Here is a 26,050-nt window from a genome sequence, read left to right on the forward strand (position 1 = left end):
GTCAGGATGAATTAAGAGGGGGGTTATTTTCTCCAATCTCTTTGAGAGAGCTTTGCAGATTATTTTAAGGTCCACATTTAAAAGAGAAATTGGACGATAGCTTGAGGGAAATAAAGGGTCTTTGCCTGGTTTTAGCAGGAGACTAATGTTGGCAGAATTCATATTTGGTGGTAGTCTGCCCTTTTCCTCGATTTCCTGCAACATTCCGTGGAATACTGGTGCCAGAATTGTCCAGAATTCTTTGTAGAATTCTGCAGGGAAGCCGTCTGGACCTGGAGCCTTATTATTGGGCATACTTATCAGGGCTTCCTGGAGTTCACTTGGCGTCAGTGGCGAATCCAGTTCCATTGCTTGACTGTCTAGTAATTTTGGAAGAGTTACGTTGTCAAGAAACAGATCAATTTCATTTTTAGATGGGTTTATTTGTGGTGAGTATAAAGTTTCATAGAAATCCCTAAAAATGTTGTTTATTCTTCCAGGGTCATATATTGTGTTCCCCGATAAATCTTTAGCAGCACATATAGTTGTTTTTTATTTATTTATTTTTAACTGGTTGGCTAGAAATCGACCTGATTTGTTACTGTGTTCAAAATTCTGCAAGCGTAGTCTTTGTATAAGGAATTGTGTTTTTTTATTAATAGTTTCATTTAATTCTAGTTTTGTCTTGCGTATTTTGTTCAATGTTTCCTGATCTTGGTGGGACGCGTAGGCTTCTTCTAGTGATTTGATGGTTTTTTCTAATTCCTGAATATTTTTGTTTTCTTCTTTCTTTTTGTGTGATGAGAAAGAAATTATTTTACCTCTCATCACAGCTTTCCCTGCTTCCCATAGAACAGAAGCAGATGTTAAAGGAGAAAGTGTGAATGAATAAGAAAAGAGTGTAGCGGTTCTTATCTGGAGTGCAGTCAATATAACCACGGTGTGGTGCCGGGGTCGCGGTAGAGCTGTCCGTCCACGTATAGCCGGTCTACGGCGATGACAGCACGGGAGCCTTTCTGGATGAAGCTACGTCGAACTGGGAACAGGACCTTGCGTCGTTCCAGGATCTCTTTGGGGAACTGGTCGTTCACGCTGAAGTCCGTTCCTTTCAGCTCTCTGCCGCGACTCTTCACCTGTTCCTTCTGTTTGAATTGACCGAATTTGGCCACAATAGGCCGTGGTCTCCCGGCCCGCGACCTCACGCCCCCCAAGCGATGTACTCTATCGAAGTCGATGTTCTTTACGGTGTCCTCCGGCAGCTTCACGTGGGTTTTGATGAAGCTTTTCACCGTTGCCTCCGCGTCCTCTCCGGCAGATTCTGGAATACCAGAAAACACAAGATTATCTCTCATGCTACGGGCTTGTAGATCGATAACGGACTCTTTTATTTTTTTATTTTCAATGTTTAGCTGGGTCACGTTATCGGTGAGAGATTTGACCGACTCCCGTAGCGTGGTATTTTCAGCGGCAAGCGTTTCCACCTGCTGCTGGCTGAATTCCAGGGATTCTCTCAGAGATTTAAATTCCCGGTGTAAAATCTCCACCAGGGACAGCTTCGCATCGAAACTGGACAATCGCTTGTCGATTGACTCCAGGATGTCTGCGATGTCTTTGCCGGCAGGCAATGTTGTACCGGGGGAGTCTGCCGGGCGACATCTCTTCGATGACGGCGTCTCAATTTTGGCCGGGGAGGATGCACTCTGGGCCTTCTTCATTACTAAATCTTGAAAACAGCGGTCGATGTAATCTTGGAGAGCGTCTAAACTCTCCCCGTTGTCCTCCAGGGTGTTAGAGATGATAAAACAGATGTTGTTAGTTATATGACAATTGATTAGTATATTTGGTAATACTGAAGCTTGAAAAACCTTTGTTAAACTCTCTGCTACCATTTGCTTTTTTTCCGCCAATTCTCCGGCGTCTGACGTCACCTACAACATGGGTCGCTTACCTTACTCCATTCAGTTGAGAACCGTCTGAGGGATGCGTTAGGGAGACTCTGCTGCTGCTCTTCAAAGGTTCCTTTAAGAACAACAAGGTGGTTGTTCATAGTATTTCTTATTATGTGAAATCATTACAACTTTTTTTTCTTGAAAATTAACTAATCTCTCATCAATTTAAAGGTCCAGATGAAATTTAATAGAGCTTTTATTAATGCCATGGATGGAACCGGTATGTTGCCTTTAGCCATTAACAAGGTAAGCTAAAATGTTTGTTTTTCAGTTTTACAGTGTAAAATTAATGCATTATACATGTACTCTGGTATTTCTTCTCCGCAGAGACCTGGGAGCACTACTTCTTTACAGCCCAGTGAACTATCCAGGTTTGAAAACCATCATACTGCAAACCCTGTCACCCTGCAAGCTGTCCGCTGTCTTCAGCCAGGCAACAAAGCCAGAGATGAAAATGGATGGCGCTTGTCATCAGCTCCAGACCCAAGGAACGGAGGAGGTGAATGAGCCTTTTGCACAAGCCTAACAATTCTGTGCTGAGCTGGGATTTGACAGTGCACTGAATCAAATACAGGTTGTTCTAAACGGCTTAACAACAGAGAAAAAACAAAATTCTTTTCCCACAGTCAGGATGAGCTGGAGCTGCAGTAACTATAGAAGCAGAAATAGATTAAATGGTATTAAAAATAAATGGCATTGAGCATGCATATGATTGCTTTAGCTTTAGATGGAAAAATCCAAAATACTATCGGCAGCAAAATGTAGTGTCTTGTTTGTTAAATCTGTCAAACTGCCTGCAGGATTGTGATTTTATGGTGATATTATGCAGGAAAACAGGAAAAGATTATTACTTCTATATGTACCTATGTGTTTTATGACAGTTTGGTATTGAAAAATAAAAGAAAGAAGATATTATGCAGGAAAACTATTAGTCTGTGGTTATACTGACTTGTTTTCTTCTTTTCCAGTTTTAGAACAAGCTGAACTGAAGTGAAAGGGAAATTTATTTTGTTGGCTGATTTTCTTTAAGAACGCCAATGAGCATATTGTATATGTTACACTTGAAGATAAAGTGGTTGCACCCACAGCTTTTTCTGACACTATATAGAGCGACCTAAAATTTTCTACCAATGAACACGTCTTTGATAACAAGGAATAGATAGGTAACTGAACCCATGGCACTGAACCTGCTCACAGTGTTGTGTGTCTCTACAGAAATTCCCCAGTTTAGAGAACCTGATTCCCATCAGACATTGCATCCTGCAAAGGTGAAAACTGTCATTCTGAAGACTGAGAAACTACATCCAAAACCCCCTGTGGAGGGTAGAGACAGGTACCCTGTACACAGTGATACAAAAACACAGACAGGCCCAGACACGCACACACACTCTCTCTCTCTCTCTCTCTCTCTCTCTCTCTCTCTCTCTCTCTCTCTCTCTATCTCTTCACGGTGCGTGTCAGTTTACAGGTTGATGAGTACATGAGAGCTGAGCACTCAGTGTTGGTGTATGTTGGCACATATTGTCTCTGCCCTGGGGATGTATACTTGTCTATTAATGATGCACAGCTACCTTCCACGCACAAACCTGTAATCTGGCTAAATTGTAAAGGTGAAAGATTTATCATGATATACGATCCTAAATCCACCGGAAGGCAACTTTAAAACCTGTAATTTATAAATTGTAGATATGGTTAATTATGTGTCATTTTAAATGCACCACTGCTGTTTATTTTGATGTTATTTTTTTTTTTTTACTTTTCCATCATCAAGTACTTCAATAATGTGCCTTGGCAGTAATGTGGATTGCAAACATATTAACCAGGATGAAAGCTTTCATAAAAAAGTTTACTATTTTAATTAGAAATTCCTTTTAACAAGGAACCCACAGTGGTTAATATCAAATGACAAAACCACATACTTACAAAGAATTCATTGTCGTCTGTGTGCAGTACACAGTAAAGTATATGGTTCTACTTTCAGGTCCGCCACCACCAAGTCACCCCATGAAGCCCTGCCTAAACTAAAAGAGCACTCTGTGAACTGCTCTAGGCAGGCAAGTATGTGCATGTGTAGCTGCTTTCATGTAAACATACACTTCAGCACTGTCTCAACTTGACAACACTAGTGCACTGTATAATTTTATCTTTCTGCTTCAGATGTTTTTCTTATCTTGGTAAGCCAATGGATATTATTCATCCTCTTTTCAGGCAGCATGCCCCTGGTAAATGTTGACTTAAAGTTACTTTTATTAAAGGGTTTGTTTGTTTTTTACTGGAAATGACACAGGCATCTCCCAAAAGATAATAAGACGATGTACAAGAGGCATCATTGTGAAAAAATATTTCTCAGCTTTTATTTACATTTGAGCAAAAAGTGTCATGTCCAGAATTATTCATTCCCTTCTCAATAATCAATAGAAATGCCTTTATTGGCTATTACATCAATCAAAGGCTTGGTCTGCACACTGAAATTTGGAAGCAAGACCACAAAGTTGTGAAAGTAAAGAAAACAAGAAAGAAGAAGAACAGACGATGTAGGAACACTATGTACACGATGTAGACCTCATAATAAAATATTGTTAATAATAAATAAGGGTGGAAGGGCTATGGAGATTAAGGGATGGAGACTGCACATCTCTTGGTGTTTCCCTGGATAAGCTAGAGGAGGTGGCTGGGGAGAGGGAGATCTGGGCTGCTCTGCTAAGGCTGCTGCCTCTGTGACCCGGCCCCGGATAAAGCGGAAGAAGATGGATGGATTGCACATCTGCCGAAATATTGCACAGGAGGAGCAGAATATTGTACGGAAACAAAAGGAAACTCACAAATGCACACACACACACAAATAGTAATAATAATAAATAGCAAGTAGCATCAACAGAATAATTGTAAGAAACTCTCAGTTTGTATTTATGTTCCGGGAAGAAGCTGTTCTTTAGTCTGTTGGTTTTGCAACTAATGGATCTGAACCTTTTTCCAGAGGGCAGGGTGTTGAGTAGATGGTGGTTAGGATGGAGGCGGTCTTTTATGATTGCCCTTGCTATTGAGGAATATCTAGTGCTGGCATTGGAGTCCAGGGTGCAGTTTTTATCTTGCTGAAGTCCATGACCACTTCCTTGGTTTTCCTGGTGTTGAGAGTTAGGTTATTGTAGTCACACCACTCATTGGGTATGTGGTCATTTACTGTGATTAGGTCACCTGGTCCATTGGCTGAAAAATGACCCCCATTAGGTTCCCACCACCATGTTCGACAGTGGGGATGGTGTTCTTTGGGTTGAAGGCTTCTCTTTTTTATTTTTTACCCCAAATGAAGGAAACATCATCGTGACCAAACAATTCCGTTTTCGTTTCACCTGACCAGAAGTCTTCTTCTTTATCCAGATGAGCATTTCCAAAGGCCAAGCAAGTTTTTGTGTGCCTTATCTGGAGAAGTGGTGTCCTCCTTGGTCTGCATCCATGAAACCCAGCAGTGTGCAGTATCGGTTGGACTGTCTGCCTTGAGGAATTGCCACCAGCAGAGCCCAGATTCACCAGGATGGCCTTGGTGGTTATCCTTGGATTCTTTTTCACCTCTCTCACTATCCTCCTGGCCAGCACAGGTGTTACTTTTGGCTTCTGACCACATCCTCTAAGATTTTCCACAGTGCGGAACATCTTGTATTTTTTAATAATACTTTCCACTGTAACCACTGGAACTTGAAAACATGGCCTTGTAGCTCTTTCCTGACTTGTAAACAGCCACAATGTGCAGCCAGAGGTCATCACTGAGCTCCTTTCTCCTAGCCATGACTTTCCACCAGTGTTGGTCAAGTTACTTGAAAAAAGTAATCAGTAACTAATTACTGATTACTTCCCCCAAAAGGTAATCCTGTTACTTTGCTGATTACTTATTTTAAAGAGTAATTAATTACTTAGTTACTTTTTAAAAACACGATTTACAACCTGAATAGGTGATAAAGCGATAGATCTTTCAGTCCAATTCTACTTTTTCTGCATAATCCGTCATATAATATGTAATCAAATGGAAAAGTCTCTTTTTAAAACTTGTTTTAATCTTTTAACTTTAGGCATCAAGCAAAAATTAAATTATATGCAACATTCTCTGACTGGAAGATATTTGTTTAACATTTAAACCTATTTTCTGCACATTCCAGCACATAAAATAAAATATTTTATTGTGTTTACACTCAGTCTTTCAAATAAATGCAAGTGAAACACAGCGGAAAATAGATAAAATCAAAGACTCAACGGTTCTGTTGCTCTATTTTCACCTGTATAGCAGGCAGATGTTTGCCCTGGTTTAGGTGTGCCGCAGCGGTCAGTGGAAGAATCCGCGAGTTTGTCTGTGAATTTCCCATAGACCCTGTCACTACCCCATCCGTACCGGAAACCCGATCGGTACCCCGCATGCGTGAAAGGTGTCTACTTCCGGTCAGAGCGTTTTACGATAGTTACGGGTCAGAGTATCTGTTAAGATGTTAAGAATAATAAGTATTTCTTAAAATGTTTCCAATAATGAAACATTTCAATATAATGTAGACAAAAAAGAAAAAGATAGTTACGTATCAGGACTCCCCGATCCTTACTGCGCATGTGCAAAGTCGGACCGTACAAATCAGGTCTACCCGATCCGTATCGCGCATGTGCAGATGTTTTCTTCTTCTTCTGTTCGTTTAATGGCAGTTTACTCCCCAGTGTACGAGGATACCGCCACCTGCTGACCGAGCGAATGAACCCTATTGTAAACTGAATTAGCATCATTACAAACCTGTGTTAAATTTGATTTAGTGATAGTCGAGTGTGTTTATGCTTGTCTGTGTGGAGAGGATTGATTGGAAGTGATGGATTGATGGATGATGATGTCCACTATCACTGTCAATTGTCAGTAAATAATTCATCTGGCTGATGAATCTTCACGTGACATATTAACATAATAGACATAATAAGTCTGTATTATTAACTCTGTAATTAGGCGCCATTCTTCTTATTTTACAGCGCTGTTGTTCAATCAGGGGACACTCGCTGTTGAGCAGAAAAGTATGAATTTGTTTGTATATGGATTATCCATTGTTTAAATGCCATTCAAATATATTGAATGTCGCAATGTTGGCAAAGAGAGGAAGTGACGTAAGATTTGCGCATGCAGGGTACCGATTGGGTTTCCGGCACCGATCGGGTAGCAACAGACCCTGTGCACGAGAAAATGCTAACTTCCTGTTTTGAGACCGGATGTAGGGTTGTACATTTCCAGTTCGCTACTGCGAAGATATACTCCAAAATCATGTCCAAAAATTGAAAACTGAAAGATCACGTTAAGTTACAAAGAGCAGAAGGTGGGAACACTCACCACTGTTGTGTCATAAAGAATCTAATGATCAATTTTGACGTTTAAAGAGTTTAGATCGATCAGTTGTTTACATCACTCAACACAAGCAGAACTGCACTACAGAATCAGAAGACACATCGTCCACATTCAGAAGCACATCTCTGTATAGTGACTGGTCTTATGATTTAAACAGGCAAATGTTCAGCATTCAAACTACAGGTGAAGAATAGTCAAACCAGATGTTTCCCCCGTTATGTCGATATCAGCTCGTCAAGTACACACCTACACAGCATGTCAACAAGCCGTGAAAAAAAGCCACACAAAAAATGAATGATTGCTGGTAAGGGTTTCTATACATTAGTATTTACGAAGGGTATGTTGTGACTTACCTTCAAAATTACAGTGGTCCTTCGCTATAACGCGGTTCACCTTTCACCTCGCTGTTTCGCAGATTTTTAGTGCAAGCTTTTTTTTTTTTACATCACATTGTGTCCTGCGTCCTGATCGCTGCAGACGATCTCCTCCATGACGTCTCTCCTGTACAGTACAGAATCGCTGCATCGATTGCTAGCAGTGTGACTCTGAAGTGTAGTACTGTATGTCGACGACGTCGACGAAACGCTTTGCACCGTCAAAAAATAAAATTGGCTACTTGATTTCACCTATCGCTGGTTATTTTTAGAACACAACACCCGCGATAAACGAGGGACCGCTGTTTACAGATACTGAGAAATATAACATTTGAATCCATTTTCTCTTTTGCTCTGGGGCGCGGGGAAAAAAACATTGACAAGTCGATGAACATCATTTACAGATATACAGTATTGGGTAAATGCCCAAGACATCTATAGAAATGTAAATCGCCGCTTGATTCATTCATTTGCTTAACTTGTTTTGGACCGTAAACAGGGCGCAAATAGGACACCGGAAACAAAGCTCCCCACAGGAGTTTCCGCACCGGAAGTAGCATCGGCACACAACTGTTGCCACGAACGTCACACTCGCTTACGTCATTGTCATGAGACACTCTCGCAAAAAAATCATGGTTTTAGTAACGCAGTAACGCAGCATGCTTACGGGAAAGTAACAGTAATCTAATGACCTTTTTTGCAATAGTAATCCCTTACTTTACTCGTTACTTGAAAAAAGTAATCAGATTACAGTAACGCGTTACTGCCCATCTCTGCTGTCCACAAACCAACTGCAGAGAGATGCTGTTCACCTGTTGAGTTGATTAAAACAGCTATTAATCCAGGTAATTAGGATGTTTTAGAACAGCTTGGACTATTTGGAATGGTATAGAACTTTCTCAGAGACAGTGACAGTTTGTGAAGGGTATTAATAATTCTGGACATGACACTTTTTACTCAAATGTAAATAAAAGCTGAGAATTTTTTTTTTTTAAATCCACAATGTCTCTTGTACATCGTCTTATAATCTTTTGGGAGCCACCTATGTCTTTCCAGTCACACACAAAAAACTTGCTGGTTAAATAAATTTAACTTTAAGTTAAAATTTGCAGGGGTATGAATAATTATGGGCTTGACTGTATTAGCAGCTCATTAGTAGCTCCAAAGACAGATTCCTTAAGGAGTTACTAAAGAATAGAGTAAAAAGGGAATGTCCTCGTTACATGGTTACATTACACTAGTCTTTCAAACAAGGCTCCAGTGTTTCCCTGGTTTCTGCTGGATGTGTAAATAAGGGTTTGCTAGCAAGCTTAGTGTACACTGTGCAGTATCAGTCACTTGCTTGATTCCTTATGACTATAGGAGCTGTGCTACCAGTGTATGCAGTGGACCCAAAGAAATGTCCCAGTGTATCTGAGGAGACAGCAGCAGGCAGATGAGAGAGCACTGGAGAAACTCCTATTTCTTAAACAACAAGAGAGGGATGAGCAGTACATGGAGGAAGAACAGGTGGGAGCACGTGTACACTTCAACTGCCATAAAGCAACATTTACATCCATTAACTTGATCTTTTCCCAGAGGTAAAACTTGACCAAAGACACTAGTGATCATCCTCTGAGAAACATTTAATTTCTCAGCAACACATGCAACGGTTCAGTAAGACAATATAATCTGCACTGAAGCGTCACCCAAATAATGGACGTAGCATCATCACGATGACTGAAAACATGGCGTTGGTTCGGTCAGGCCACAAAGTCTCAAGTCACGAAGCTCAGTCACACTGTCAATCATATGAGCACATAACCAGACTCGGCAGTACTGTCTTTATTCTGCTACACATACAATTAACAACACATGGGATCTAACTAATGCAAAACCAATACACTACCAGTACTGAATACAGCACTTATAGACATACATGAGTTGATCAGTGCAGTCCTTTATTTTAAGAGTGTCCCAGGTCATTTAAAGTTTTTAATATGCTTAAAGAAATAGATATTCTCTTTTCTATATTGTGACTTTTTTTTAAAGTTGTAGTTCACTTGAGAGTATCTTAGGAACCATTGTTTGTGGTCAAAAACAAAACCATGTCTCCATTCAAAAAATGGGATGTGAGAGCTGAAACTTGTCATGTTATGCCGCTGTTACATGTCACAACAAGTTAAAACGTCAGTCGTACCTTTGGAAAAAATTCACCAGAATTCTCTAACCACTTCTCATTCCTTTATATTTTGATAGGAAAATGGAAAATAGCTACAGTGGGGCAAAAAAGTATTTAGTCAGCCACCGATTGTGCAAGTTCCCCCACCTAAAATGATGACAGAGGTCAGTAATTTGCACCAGAGGTACACTTCAACTGTGAGAGACAGAATGTGAAAAAAAAAATCCATGAATCCACATGGTAGGATTTGTAAAGAATTTATTCATAAATCAGGGTGGAAAATAAGTATTTGGTCAATAACAAAAATACAACTCAATACTTTGTAACATAACCTTTGTTGGCAATAACAGAGGTCAAACGTTTACTATAGGTCTTTACCAGGTTTGCACACACAGTAGCTGGTATTTTGGCCCATTCCTCCATGCAGATCTTCTCGAGAGCAGTGATGTTTTGGGGCTGTCGCCGAGCAACACGGACTTTCAACTCCGCCACAGATTTTCTATGGGGTTGAGGTCTGGAGACTGGCTAGGCCACTCCAGGACTTTCAAATGCTTCTTACGGAGCCACTCCTTTGTTGCCCGGGCGGTGTGTTTGGGATCATTGTCATGTTGGAAGACCCAGCCTCGTTTCATCTTCAAAGTTCTCACTGATGGAAGGAGGTTTTGACTCAAAATCTCACGATACATGGCCCCATTCATTCTGTTCTTAACACGGATCAGTCGTCCTGTCCCCTTGGCAGAAAAACAGCCCCATAGCATGATGTTTCCACCCCCATGCTTCACAGTAGGTATGGTGTTCTTGGGATGCAACTCAGTATTCTTCTTCCTCCAAACACGACGAGTTGAGTTTATACCAAAAAGTTCTACTTTGGTTTCATCCGACCACATGACATTCTCCCAATCCTCTGCTGTATCATCCATGTGCTCTCTGGCAAACTTCAGACGGGCCTGGACATGCACTGGCTTCAGCAGCGGAACACGTCTGGCACTGCGGGATTTGATTCCCTGCCGTTGTAGTGTGTTACTGATGGTGACCTTTGTTACTTTGGTCCCAGCTCTCTGCAGGTCATTCACCAGGTCCCCCCGTGTGGTTCTGGGATCTTTGCTCACCGTTCTCATGATCATTTTGACCCCACGGGATGAGATCTTGCGTGGAGCCCCAGATCGAGGGAGATTATCAGTGGTCTTGTATGTCTTCCATTTTCTGATGATTGCTCCCACAGTTGATTTTTTCACACCAAGCTGCTTGCCTATTGTAGATTCACTCTTCCCAGTCTGGTGCAGGTCTACAATACTTTTCCTGGTGTCCTTCGAAAGCTCTTTGGTCTTGGCCATGGCGGAGTTTTGAGTCTGACTGTTTGAGGCTGTGGACAGGTGTCTTTTATACAGATGATGAGTTCAAACAGGTGCCATTCATACAGGTAACGAGTGGGGGACAGAAAAGCTTCTTACAGAAGACGTTACAGGTCTGTGAGAGCCAGAGATTTTCCTTGTTTGAGTTGACCAAATACTTATTTTCCACCCTAATTTACGAATAAATTCTTTACAAATCCTACCATGTGGATTCATGGATTTTTTTTTTCACATTCTGTCTCTCACAGTTGAAGTGTACCTCTGGTGCAAATTACTGACCTCTGTCATCATTTTAAGTGGGGGAACTTGCACAATCGGTGGCTGACTAAATACTTTTTTGCCCCACTGTACATTATGCAAGTATGTGCACATGACACTGCATTTGTGTAATCATGAACTTTAGCACTGTCTCACCTTGACTGTTCTAGATACACTTCTGCTTCTGCTTTGGTGTTTTTTCCTGTTAGTAACCTTATTGTTTTCATCCACTTTCACTACTCACATGACATCGTTTTCAGGCAGTAGATTTTATTATTTTAAAAATACTACCTGTTTAGACAGAGACAATTAATTTGTAATAATAATAATAACACATAGTTGGATATTATCATTTCTAAGAGGATATTCCCTCAAAAGTTACCAAGAATAAACAGAGTGAAAAGAGAGCTGCACTGGACCAGTTTATCACTATGCAACTCTGGTTCTGTTTGATGTGTAAATAATGGATTGTTACTATGCCTGATTCATTGACACATGCACAAACAAACATGAAAATACAGTACATAAGGCAAAAACAGAGTTTATACAAATCTAACAAGCTTAAAAGTCAATATTTGATCAATTGACCACATTTATTCTCTATTCCCCACAGCTTGAACTCTCGTAAACAAGCTTTGTTGTCATTTCTGTAAGAAGTCTCTAGTCTTCCTGAAGAACACTCAACATTCTCCTTTGGATCTTGGCTGGCTTTTGTTCTCGTCTCTGTCAAGATGATCCCACACTGTTTCTGATCAATGACAGCCATACTGAGATGAAATGTTGAGGACATGTTGAACCGTCAGTAACTGCAGCTGTTTTTGCTGCTGTTAGCTGTTGCTTACTGGTGTTAATGAAACCTTCTTTGAAGTGAACGTAACTTTATTGAACTGTGACACATGACGTAAACTGTTATGCAAGAATTTAGTTATACTGTTTATGAGAGGGAACTCTTGATATATGACTGACAGCGGTTGCTTGTCTCTATGTGTGTTGGTGTGATCCCCATGAAGGACTAGCCAGCTGTGCAGCTAGCATACTGTTAGCTTATAACCAGCCTTTTCATTGCCCAAGCACTATTTTATGCCTGTTTTCTTTGGTATTTTCATAGATTAATGCTTGAACGATTCAAAGGTCAGTGATAAGGGACTCAGCAAATGACAAAACATTGCTCTGATAATGGTTAGGCACAAGGGCTGACTAAAAATGAGTGAAAAAGCAGACAATTACATACTCAGAAATAATGGAGAACTGTTGTTTAAGAACAACAAATAAGAAAAATTAAGAAGAATCACACACACACACACACACACACAACATATCACAATGTTTCTAACGATATATTTAGGAATCCAAAAAGTCATCTTAAGTTAATTTGGTGAGTTTGATATGCTTTGCTTATAATGTTTTTATTATTATTCTGTTTTGTTGTTTTTCTTTTCATTATGGACTTTCTGATAAGGCTTTTTTGTTTTGCTTTTTCTGGAAGGTGAAACTGAAAGAACAGGTGGCTTCATTCAACCTGCAAATGTCAGAGAAGGAGCTGACTCAGCTTCCTGTGAATTCTGTAAGATAAATGAAAACTGTGATTATTCCCACACTCCCATAACCATTTACATCCCAGTTTTGGTGATTCGCAGTTACTGTTCAAGTTTCATGTGAAATGACTCAGTGAACAGTGACTAGCGATTTTAACCAGATGACGTCATGACTCATTTATAAAATGTAATTTATTTCGATCATGTAAGCAATATCCATCAAGCAAAGCACAGTATTAAAATTTAGACCACACTCTGGGTTTTCTGTAGAATTCCTTCATCTTCCTGGCTCGGCCACTCACGCCTCCCAGGAGTATCCAGCAGCATCGTTACATGAACGAGCTTCAGATTCAAATAGACAGACGACAGAAATTCAAGGCTCAAGAAGAACAGGAACGTCGTGTCACGGAGTGTTTAGACCAGCTACATCTGATTAAGGGGTGTGTAAAGGTGCCACAAGCCAGATGTTTCAAATAATCATATGTTGTGATCACAAATACATCATGTAATGTTTACCTGTGTGATTTAGAGTAGCTTTGCAGCAAGCCCAGCAACTCCAACGTAAACGGGAAAAGGCTAAGCAATACAAGAGTGCTCTGGACACCCAGGCAAGTCAAAGTTACTTTCAAACTTGACACAAAGGCACAAATTCTTGCTAAGAATTGTGTTCAGTCGCCAGTGTTGGGAAGGTTACTTTTAAAATGTATTCCATTACAGATTACAGAATACATGCCCCAAAATGTATTCTGTAACATATTCCGTTACGTTACTCGATGAGAGTAACGTATTCTGAATACTTTGAATTACTTAATATATGCTGTTTACAACTACGTGAATGTACTATTGCTGTGATTTATTACTGTTACTGACGGTCCGCGGCTCCGAACTGTAGTAAAGGGACCTCTGGCTAATACGTCGGGTTCGTGTCGGGCTTGTAGCTGAAAACTAGCTTTACTTTGTTGTCTGGGTCAACTTTGTTAGCCAGAGACAGAGAGAGGCGTTGAAAGGCTGCTCCAACGGAACTTATTGTTTCGGAGGAAAACACGAACACGGTGTACAGTCGAGTCTTAACAGCTTACTTACAGCTGGGCTCGTCAGACACTCTTCTTGGCTGAAGTGGTTATTATTATATTTACATGCTTCCAGCTCCCGTTTCTGCTCAATGACAGCTCATACTTTTCCTTTTTCTCCCTCCCTCGCTCACAAACACATCAGAATCAGAATCAGAATCAGAATGGGTTTATTGCCAGATGTTGAGGTTTACAACATTAGGAAATTGCTGCGGTGCTTCAGTGCAGACAATAAGAATTAAAGTGCTATGTAGAAAGAAAGATATGTGCATGAGATATACATGAGATATATACATGAGAATAAGAATTAAGAGTGCTACGTAGAAAGATATATACATGAGTGCAGGTGGTGATCAGTGCCAAACATGAAATGATGCAGTGACACAGCGTAGGGTCATGTGTTAGTGGCGGGGACAATCATGTGGTTATTGTTCATGTGTCCAACAGCAGAGGGGAAGAAACTGTTCTTATGGCGAGAGGTTCTGGTGCGAATGGACCGGAGCCTCCTGCCTGAGGGGAGCAGGTCAAACAGACTGTGTCCAGGGTGAGAAGGGTCAGCTGAGATCCGGGCTGCACGCCGCAGTGTCCTGGAGGTGTACAGGTCCTGCAGAGATGGGAGTCTGCAGCCAATCACCTTCTCAGCAGAGCGCACAACACGCTGCAGTCTCTGTTTGTCCCTGATAGTGGCTCCAGCGTACCACACGGTGATGGAGGAGGTGAGGATGGACTCGATGATTGCAGTGTAGAATTGCATCATCGTCCGTGTTGGCAGGTTGAATTTCTTCAGCTGCCTCAGGAAGTACATCCTCTGCTGGGCTTTCTTGATGACGGAGGTGATGGTGGGCTCCCACTTCAGGTCCTGGGTGATGGTGGTACCCAGGAAGCGGAATGAGTCCACAGAGGTGATGGGGGTGTCAGTCAGGATGATGGGGGGGAGTGGGGCTGTGTGCTTCCTGAAGTCCACAATAATCTCCACTGTCTTCTGGGCATTCAGCACCAGGTTGTTGTGGCTGCACCAAGACACCAGACGTTCAACCTCCCTCCTGTAGGCAGACTCGTCCCCGTCCGAGATGAGCCCAATGACGGTGGTGTCGTCTGCGAACTTGATTAGCTTGACAGACTGGTGGGTGGAGGTGCAGCAGTTGGTGTACAGGGAGAAGAGCAGAGGAGAAAGAACACAGCCCTGAGGGGAGCCGGTGCTGATGGTCCGGGAGTCCGAGACATTCTTTCCCAGCCTCACGTGCTGCTTCCTGTCCGTCAGGAAGTCAGTGATCCACCGGCAGATGGGATCAGGCACATTCATCTGGGAAAGCTTGTCTCGGAGATGGTCTGGAAGGATGGTGTTGAAGGCAGAGCTGAAGTCCACAAACAGGATCCTGGCGTAGGTTCCTGGGGAGTCCAGATGCTGCAGGATGAAGTGTAGGGCCATGTTGATGGCGTCGTCTACAGACCTGTTGGCTCTATATGCAAACTGCAGGGGGTCCAGGAGGGGGGCCGTGAGGGTCTTGAGATGGGAGAGAACTAGGCGCTCAAATGACTTCATGACCACAGATGTCAGAGCCATAACGGGTATGGCAGTCCATTCTCCCTGCAGCACGGACTACACTGCCCATGAGGCTACGTTCTTTAGAGCTATACCTGTAGCATTCTCCCTATTAGCTTAGCACAACAACAACAAGGCGCTCTCTCACCCAGGAAACACGCAGAGAGAGCGTCACCCTGTAACCATGGCAACCGTAACGCTGCCGCCTGGAACAACAGAACAGCTGTCAAACAAAACCCAAACAGTCCTGACCCGCAACAATATGAAACAGGAAAGTACCGCCGTGTAATCCATTTATTTCAACAAAGTAACTGTATTCTAAATACCACCTTATTAAACGGTAACTGTAACGGAATACAGTTACTCATATTTTGTATTTTAAATACGTAACGGCAGTACATGTATTCCGTTACTCCCCAACACTGTCAGTCGCATAGTCTTGGTAGCGAATTTGGAATGAATTCAGCGCAAGCAATTATCGGTATGAAACTAATGTACCATATTAAAAAAAATTTCCATAGTCCATAAACGGTTACAAAAAAAAGTTACAAAAACTCACGGGTGAGGCTTTGGACCTCTAAACACAGCACGCAAAACTTATAGGGAGAATGTAGGGAAACTGTCCAGAAAAGTAGTTTTCACGTTTTTGTCATGTGACCATCTGCATTCAGTCTAAAATCTAAAATCAGACTGTTAATTTGCCCTTAGATGTCTGAAAAGAAGCGCGCAGAACCTCCAGATTACCACCCTGACAGCTCCACGTTCAGCCGCCGTGAGACAGCAGCGTGCAAAGCAGAAAGCCGCGAAAGGGCGCAGAAGGTCACCATCCCTCCATAACAGTTTAACATTTCACTGTTAGCCTTATCATACTGCAACAACATTAGTCATACTTGCTCTGTGCGTATTCGGTCCATTGTTGTATTAAAACTGCGACGTGTGATGCGTTTCACACTGACAGATCTTCCAGGTAAATTTTAGTGCTGCCACCAAGAGAACGAAAGAACTGCACAACCAACAGGCACAGCTGGAGAAGGAAAAGGAGATGTTGAGACGCAATAAAATGGAGTAAGTAAAGGCAAATAAAAGAAATGGACCAAAAAGAACATGTAAGGAAAAAGAAGACATAATAACTGTGAAACGTACTTTCTTCTTCTCGTGGTTTCGTTTCTGTCCAGGCTAATGCACGATCGTATCAAACGCTTTGAGAAGATGCAGGACATCAGCAAGTCACTAGAGCAAGACTGGAGTCGCAGTGTGAAGCACAAATACCAGCAAGAGGAAGACGAGAGGCGCTTTCGGAGGTGTGCGGGGGCAGGATCACACTAACTTTTATAGTTAGTAAAATACAGCATCTCTTTGATCCATGATGTAATTACTGACACTGATCTTCTAAGAGCCTCTGGACCTCTAATGAATCAGAGTCCAAAATTTACTCTTTTTTTAGCCCTATTTTTGAGTCTTACTGCCTCCTGGGGGACATATTTGCCTCTTTAGCTGCTTGATGCTCCTCTTTGTTTGCCAGATAGTCATTAAATCTATGTCTGTTGTCTATTTCTTCCAGTCTTTTATATCTTTTTCACTAAATACACAAATATATTAAAGTTGATGTCTGATGCATGATACACATATGAGAAAGAAAGTGCACCTTCTTTCAATTCTAAGGTTTTATGTATCAGCACATAATACATTTGGTCCTGCAGGTTATGAAATTACTTCAGTATATTCAGATGAACAGCACATATCCTCCTAAAACCAAGAAATTCATTCTCGGGTGACAGAAGCCTGAGACCTCTATACGTGATGGCACCCAGAGTCGATTATGGCTCCCTGCTCCCCTGCCATTGATTTAAATAAATAATATTTATGCTGGTGGCCAAAATATTTCATAAAACTGTTATTAGGCAATCAGGTTTTTGGAAATGTTAGAGCTCAAAAACTGCAGGAAGGTTCGTATCTGAAGGCAGGTTAAAATCTGAAAGCTTTCCTCAATGTATCTGTGTACATGGCATGACTCAGATACCCTAGTATCCAGACATACTGGGTCATTTTCATAGCAAGTTCAATAAATTAAGCTTCTTCAAGATTAGGCAATCGGTCAAAGTAACAAATGATGGAAAATATTAATCACTTTGTGAATCTTCAGAATTTGTGAAGTGGAGTCAAATATATTCTGGTAAGGGATGAGGCAGAGAATTACATTATAGCACGAATCGAGTAAAAGTTAGGATTTTTTGTATTGAGGGGGAACTGTGGAGTTGGGTGCTACTCCTCTGTTATTTACTACAAGCACAAACTTTCACATCAGTTCTGAAAGATCGTACGGTTACGGTGTAACCTTGGTTCTCTTAGTGAGAGACTATCTCTCCACCGTGAGGCCACTCGGAGACGCGTTCCGATCAAACAATCACCGGTGTCACGTCTGCACAGCTGTTTTATACGTATGCTGTGGGGCGTAGCCGGGCGTGCCGGAGTGTCTTAAAGAAATATCCACGCGCCACGACCAAGGGGGGTCGTACCCTGTACATATGGAATACGTAACGGTGTGGAGAGATAGTCTCGACATGCTAGAGAACTCTAAATCAAATAATCATTCCACATGCAAATCACAAATCTCTACAATAGAAAAAAATAGATGTCACATATTCTCCTTTACATTTCTTTTCACACTTTGAGCTTTAACTGTTTCTCCTTTAATTATGTTGCACCCAGACTGGAAAATAAATTCTGGAAAATGGTAGCGAATGGACACATGCACTAGTTTCTCTGATTTTTTTTTCCCTCACAGTCTCAACTTGAACATGTCCATCATTCAAAATACAGCTCATAATAATTCTGTCTCCCTGTGGTTAGGTCTGCTGGTCTCCTCCTGGTTGATAAGCTTGCAGAGTACAGGCGATGTAGCCAGTGTAAGAGGAGAACCACCAACTATGGAGAGACCAACATCTGGAAAGACTCTCATTACCTGTCTGGTACACAGTTCATGATCTGAGGACATGAATGTGAATAAACAACCAAACCTCAACTTATTGTGTGATGATTACCTAAACAAAAATTACAAGGTTATGTACATTGGTGTGAAAAAGTGATCGCCCCTTCCTGATTTCCTATTTTTGTATGTTTGTCACACTTAAATGTTTCAGATCATCAAAGAGATTTAAATATTAGACAAACATAACACAAGTAAACACAAAAGGTGATTTGACTAGGCCACTCCAACATCTTTATTTAGTTTTTCCTAAGAAATTCAGAGATGGACTTGCTGGTGTGTTTGGGATCATTGTCCTGCTGCACAACCCAAGTGTGCTTCAGCTTGAGGTTACGAAGAGATGGTCAGACATTTTGGTAGAAAGCCAGAATTCCTGCTTCCATTTGCCACAGCAGGTCTTCCAGGTCCTGAGGCAGCAGATCAACCCCAGACAACCAAACTGCCACCACCATATTTTACCAGATCATTTCATTTTTATCATCCATCCATCTTCTTCCGCTTATCCGGGGCTGGGTTTTGGGGGCAGCAGCCCAAGCAGAGAAGCCCAGACCTCCATCTCCCCAGCCACCTCCTCCAGCTTGTCTGGGGAAACATCAAGGCGTTCCCAGGCCAGCCGAGAGATATTATCTCTCCAGTGTGTCCTGGCTCTGCTCCGGTGCCTCCTCCCAGCATGTCCCTGGCATATTTTATCAGATCATTTCATTTTTATCACGTCATCATATTTATACGTTGTTCCTTTTCTAAAATGCTGTGTTAGTTTTATGCCAGATGTAACAGGACTCCAACCTTCCTTTTCATGATCTGAAACATGTAAGAGGGACAAATACGAAAAACACTAGGAAATCAGGAAGAGGGCAAACACTTTTTTTAAACCACTGTATATATGATACTTTAATGGTGTGATGTTCAGGGTGCTGTTGTTTTTCTAAATTATTTTTGCTACCCATTTTTGCATGTTAGAAAACTCTCCTCTAACCATAATCTCTTCATTTCTCTGATATGTTACACATGATGACTGTCCTGTACCACTGTTTCTTGAATAGACACAGATAAATGCAGCTACATGTCTCTCTCTTCTTTGCTGGCTGGTAGATTTTTATGAAAATAGTCTGTGTTTGGGCAATAATCGTCTTATGAAGAAGGCACAAGCAGTTAGGTCCATAAGTGGACAATGACAGCATTTAAAATCCACCACACTGGACTTTAAATCCATGAATCCATGAATCAGGATGTGATAGAAGTGCAGACTTTCTGCTTTAATTTAAGGGGTTTAACAAAACTTTTGCATTAGTAGGAATTATTATTATTCCCTCATTTTCATAGGCTCAAACATAACTTAATACTGGAATGTAAATCCTTTGTTTTCAGTAACTCCCTGAAGTCACTGACTGCAAATAAAAATTACCTGTTTGTACCACATTCTAAAGCTGTGGGATAGGATGTTCATTTTTATTCTCCCTCATGTGCTTCGATACTTCCATGTAATAAACACAAGTATTCCATAAAAAGTGCTTGTGGTAAACTTGATTGTTGCTTTTTTTGTATTCTTAAAAGATTTATGATCACATGGAAAGCATTTTATACTGGGTTAGTCACTTTTACTTCAAATGGAACTTATATTCCTGATATTCTGTTTATTTCTGTTAACATTGCTGTTTTTTTGTTGCTGTTTTTTTTATATGAGCATTGGGCCTGAGTTGACAGTAGCAGCGATTCAGACTGAAAACAGCAGGAAAAGAAAGAAAGGAAAAGAAAAAAAACGTGGGACATTTCAGGTGTTTGTTTTAAGCTTCACCAGACCCAAGACATCGCACGGAAGTTTGCATTACTCACAGACAAGATTTTACAACTTAAAGGTCAAGCTGTCAACTATTATCTTTAGCGACATCAATCACAAGGTTTAAGAAAAGAAAATGATACACGTTATCCTGCTTTGTTTGTGCCAGAGCGGAAAATCCCAACTGAATTTACAGCTGCTTTGTTTTTGTTTTTTATTTGACCTTAACTGTGACCGTTATTCACTGCTGAGGGTGAGCTGCTTGTACATGTACTGAACATGTCTAGTGTTTGCATGCATGCAGCCAGTTTCTTTTTTAAATGTTAGATCATTTTGAATACAGCTGAAATGCAGCGACACCTACCGAATTTTCCTACAATACCTTATAACCACGGACAACTGCTCGGGACTCCAGGCCAGTGGAGGGCCTCCAAGAGCCGACAAACTTCAAGGTGCAGCAGTAAAAAGGTGCAGTTTGCAGCGACAGCAGGAGAGACCTGGCCTGCCCCACCTCACTTGTTTCACTCACTTTAAAAGTGAAAGGCATGATTTTGTTCAGAATCAGAATCAGAATCAGAATGGGTTTATTGCCAGATGTTGAGGTTTACAACATTAGGAAATTGCTGCGGTGCTTCAGTGCAGACAATAAGAATTAAAGTGCTATGTAGAAAGAAAGATATGTGCATGAGATATACATGAGAATAAGAATTATGAGTGCTACGTAGAAAGATATATACATGAGTGCAGGTGGTGATCAGTGCCAAACATGAAATGATGCAGTGACACAGCGTAGGGTCATGTGTTAGTGGCGGGGACAGTCATGTGGTTATTGTTCATGTGTCCAACAGCAGAGGGGAAGAAACTGTTCTTGTGGCGAGAGGTTCTGGTGCGAATGGACCGGAGCCTCCTGCCTGAGGGGAGCAGGTCAAACAGACTGTGTCCGGGGTGAGAAGGGTCAGCTGGTTCAGCTCTACTTTCAATGGCACGCAGTCTTTGCATATGGAGGTCATAATAGAAACACTTCCTCAGTATTTTCAGAGTAAGAAAATGTTTACATTTCATATTTGGTTTGTTCATGTTAAAATATTTATAACGTGACTTCTGTTACAGCTCACAGGCTTGAGCAGACGATTCAATTCAATTCAATTCAATTCAATTTTATTTATATAGCGCCAAATCACAACAAAAGTCGCCTCAAGGCGCTTCATAGATACAGAGAAAAACCCAAACAATCATATGACCCCCTATGAGCAAGCACTTTGGCAACAGTGGGAAGGAAAAACTCCCTTTTAACAGGAAGAAACCTCCGGCAGAACCAGGTTCGGGGGGGGGGCATCTGCTGCGACCGGTTGGGGTGAGAGAAGGAAGACAGGATAAAAGACATGCTGTGGAAGAGAGACAGAGGTTAATAACAGATATGATTCAATGCAGAGAGGTCTATTAACACATAGTGAGTGAGAAAGGTGGCTGGAAAGGAAAAACTCAATGCATCATGGGAATCCCCCGGCAGCCTACGTCTATTGCAGCATAACTAAGGGAGGATTCAGGGTCACGTGGTCCAGCCCTAACTATATGCTTTAGCAAAAAGGAAAGTTTTAAGCCTAATCTTAAAAGTAGAGATAGTGTCTGTCTCCTGAATCCAAACTGGAAGCTGGTTCCACAGAAGAGGGGCCTGAAAACTGAAGGCTCTCCCTCCCATTCTACTTTTAAATACTCTAGGAACAACAAGTAGGCCTGCAGAGCGAGAGCGAAGTGCTCTAATAGGGTGATATGGTACTACAAGGTCATTAAGATAAGATGGGGCCTGATTATTTAAGACCTTGTATGTGAGGAGCAGGACTTTGAATTCAATTCTGGATTTAACAGGAAGCCAATGAAGGGAAGCCAAAACAGGAGACATATGCTCTCTCTTTCTAGTCCCTGTCAGGACTCTTGCTGCAGCATTTTGGATTAGCTGAAGGCTTTTCAGTGAGTTTTTTGGACATCCTGATAATAATGAATTACAGTAGTCCAGCCTGGAAGTAATAAATGCATGAACTAGTTTTTCAGCGTCACTCTGAGACAGGATATTTCTAATTTTAGAGATGTTGCGCAAACGGAAGAACACAGTCTTACATATTTGTTTAATATGTGCGTTGAAGGACATATCCTGGTCAAAAATGACTCCAAGGTTCCTCACAGCGTTACTGGAGGCCAAGGTAATGCCATCCAGAGAAAGAATCTGGTTAGATACCATATTTCTAAGCTTTTCAGGGCCGAGTACAATAATCTCAGTTTTATCTGAATTAAGAAGCAGAAAGTTAGCGGCCATCCAGGTCTTTATGTCTTTAAGACATCCCCGCAGTTTAACAAATTGGCCTGTGTTATCTGGCTTCATGGACAGATAGAGCTGGGTGTCATCTGCATAGCACTGAAAATGTATGCTATGTCTTCTAATGATACTGCCTAAGGGAAGCATGTATAATGTAAACAGAATTGGTCCTAGCACTGAACCCTGTGGAACTCCATAATTAACCTCAGTGTGTGAAGAGGACTCTCCATTTACATGCACAAATTGGAGTCTATTAGATAGATATGATACAAACCACTGCAGTGCAGTACCTGTAATACCTACAGCATGTTCTAATCGCTCTAATAGGATATTATGGTCAACAGTATCGAATGCTGCACTAAGGTCTAGCAGGACAAGCACAGAGATGAGTCCACTGTCAGAGGCCATAAGAAGATCATTTGTAACCTTCACTAAAGCTGTTTCTGTGCTGTGATGAGCTCTGAAACCTGACTGAAACTCTTCAAATAAACCATTACTCTGCAGATGATCTGTTAGCTGTTTGACAACTACTCTTTCAAGGATTTTTGATATGAAAGGAAGGTTGGAGATTGGCCTATAATTAGCTAAGACTGCTGGGTCTAGAGATGGCTTTTTGAGTAAAGGTTTAACTACAGCTAGCTTGAAGGCCTGTGGTACATAGCCGATCATTAGAGATAGGTTGATCATATTTAAGATTGAAGAATTAATTAATGGCAGGACTTCTTTGAGCAGTTTTGTAGGAATGGGGTCAAAAAGACACGTTGATGGTTTGGAGAAAGTAATTATTGAAGTTAACTCAGAAAGATCAATTAGAGAAAAAGAGTCTAACTTAACATCGATGGTACTAAGAGTAGCTGTGGATAATATTACATCTGTGGGATGATTACTGGTAATTTTTTCTCCATCCATCCATCCATTCGCTTCCGCTTATCCTTTTTCAGGGTCGCGGGGGGCGCTGGAGCCTATCCCAGCTGTCATAGGGCGAAAGGCGGGGTACACCCTGGACAGGTCGCCAGTCTGTCGCAGGGCTAACACACAGGGACAGACAACCATTCACACTCACATTCACTCGTAATTTTTTCTCTAATGATAAAAATTGTATTTGTGAAGAAGTTCATGAAGTCATTACTAGTTAACGTTAAAGGGATTGTTGGCTCAAAAGAGCTCTAGCTTTTTGTCAGCCTGGCTACAGTGCTGAAGAGAAACCTGGGGTTGTTCTTATTTTCTTCAATCAGTGATGAATAGTAAGATGTTCTGGCTTTGTGGAGGGCTTTCTTATAAAGCAGCAAACTATTTCTCCAGGTTAAATGATGATCCTCTAAATTTGTGACACGCCATTTCCTCTCCAGATTACGAGTCATCTGCTTTAGGGTACGTGCTTGAGAATTATACCACGGAGTCAGGTACTTCTGATTAGAGACCTTAGTTTTCACAGGAGCTACAGTATCCAGAGTCGTACGTAGTGAGGAGGTGAAATTATTAACAAGATAATCGACCTCTGTTGGGGTAGCGTTCAGATAGCTGCTCTGCTCTGTGTTGGTACAGGGCATTGAAGATGATAACAGTGGGTGGATTATATTCTTAAACTTACAGTTTTTTCTGATTGCTTAAGCACATTTTTTGTAACTATTGGCTAATTTTGCAAAACTCTTCACACAAATAAGAAAACCTGTCACCCAATCATCAAAACATTGTAGTTCTCTTGCAAAAGCAAACACAGCTAGATTAACTCTTCACACCTTCGTAAAAATGGTGTTTCCGTATCAAACAGTACACACAAGCCATCATCTACTAAGCACACAATGCGCCAACTGCACACTGATGGTATGAATACAAAACACATCTGGCTTTTGCTTTCTCTGTGCACAAGGTAGGCTATGTCAGTTTGAGCTCATACTTCTGTCATAGATCCATAAGCATAGAGGGATCCAAACTTCAAGTACGGGTGTTTATTCAAACACATCAAAACAAACACAAGTGTTTATTTCCAAGTATAAGATTATTTGCAATCGCCATAATGACTATATGGGTTACTTGGTCTGCAGTGAACATGCTTCCTCTGCCCCCAGCATCTGGTCATCTAGCAATTCTGTAAAGTAACAATTTCAGTATTTTTACATCAATGGTATTGGTGTGTTTCTCATTGGCATATGGCAGTGCTACAAATCTTTGTGCAAAGTGACTGTACTAACCGATTCTCATTTCAAGATGTCCTTATGGTACTTGCTACAGTGTAGCGGCTCAGTTTAGGCTGGACCCGTTGGCCAGCTACCCTCAGGGTCATTCCACGGTTGATGACATGGTCCACTATTGTAGCTCTGATGTCATCAGCAATTCTATTTCTTACTCTTCCTACCCTTCCTCTCCCCCCTCCTCATCTTCCTCTCCCCCCTCCTCGTCTTCCTCTTGCTCCTCCTTGTCCTTGTCGTCCTCTTCATCCTACTTCTTCACCTCCACGTCCTCTTCCTCGGCCTCCTCTACTTCTCACTCTTTCTGCTCCCTCCATTGTACTCCGCACACACAGCTTACCTGTATTATAGTGCTTAGGCTGATTGCAAAGTGAACTAATTATCTAAGAAAGTTTTGACATGTGAAAGTGTGCCAGACAGTTGGCAAATTAGTGTTAATGATAGCCATACATGTGTATACTTTTGCTAGGAGTGTGTTGGAAATTTGGTAATTGAGTGTTGTGCAGTGAATTGTGCCTACAGCTTTGCAAAGTGTGTGTTACAAAATTGCAAACTGAGTGCAAAGCAGTTTTTGTGCTTTTAGTTTTGCAAACTCAGTGAGTGGTTTTGCTATAAGTCTGAATAGTTTTAGAGATTGTGCTACAGGAATCACAGTTAGGGTTTAAGCAATCAGAAAAAACTGTAATTGTACCAGTGTGCAAAACTCTGTTGTAGTGTGTGTGTTTTTGAGGGCTTGTGTTTGATGTCTGAGGGCAAAGTTTGGTTTTTCAGCAAGAGTGAATAGTTTTGGGTGTAGAGCTTCATTTTGACCTGGAAATAGGATGTTTGGGAAATTGAGTGAGATGTTATGGATTTGTGTTTACTGTTGTGAGGATATGAGGCGTAGTTTCAAGAAATGTGTTTTAGCAATCGAGAAAAACTGTAAAACAAGATCTAGAGTGTGATTAAAGTGGTGGGTGGGTTCTTTTACATTTTGAGAGAAACCAATTGAGTCTAATAACAGATTAAATGCCATGTTGAGGCTGTCATTTTTAGCATCTACATGGATGTTAAAATCACCCACAATAATTATTTTATCTGAGCTCAGAACTAAATTAGATATAAAGTCTGAGAAATCAGACAGAAACTCTGTGTAAGGCCCAGGTGGACGATAGATGATAACAAGTAAGACTGGTTTCTGAGTTTCACAGCTGGGGTGGACAATGTT

General features: G+C 41.3%; 1 protein-coding gene across 1 annotated transcript; it reads left to right on the top strand.

Annotated features, from left to right (window-relative positions):
• Nucleotides 1-1,932: 1,932 nt before the first annotated feature.
• On the top strand, nucleotides 1,933-18,649 carry LOC101476380 (coiled-coil domain-containing protein 81). The gene is made up of 13 exons (XM_076884060.1): nucleotides 1,933-2,014; nucleotides 2,100-2,174; nucleotides 2,256-2,427; nucleotides 3,144-3,261; nucleotides 3,910-3,982; nucleotides 9,024-9,170; nucleotides 12,919-12,996; nucleotides 13,238-13,407; nucleotides 13,497-13,575; nucleotides 16,289-16,399; nucleotides 16,539-16,645; nucleotides 16,756-16,881; nucleotides 18,431-18,649. The coding sequence occupies exons 2-13, from the start codon at nucleotides 2,106-2,108 to the stop codon at nucleotides 18,567-18,569; spliced, it is 1,389 nt and encodes a 462-aa protein (XP_076740175.1). The 5' UTR covers nucleotides 1,933-2,014; nucleotides 2,100-2,105; the 3' UTR covers nucleotides 18,570-18,649.
• The last annotated feature ends 7,401 nt before the right edge of the window (nucleotides 18,650-26,050 follow it).

Source organism: Maylandia zebra, linkage group LG1 (genome assembly GCF_041146795.1).
Source record: "Maylandia zebra isolate NMK-2024a linkage group LG1, Mzebra_GT3a, whole genome shotgun sequence".
Taxonomy (NCBI): domain Eukaryota; kingdom Metazoa; phylum Chordata; class Actinopteri; order Cichliformes; family Cichlidae; genus Maylandia; species Maylandia zebra.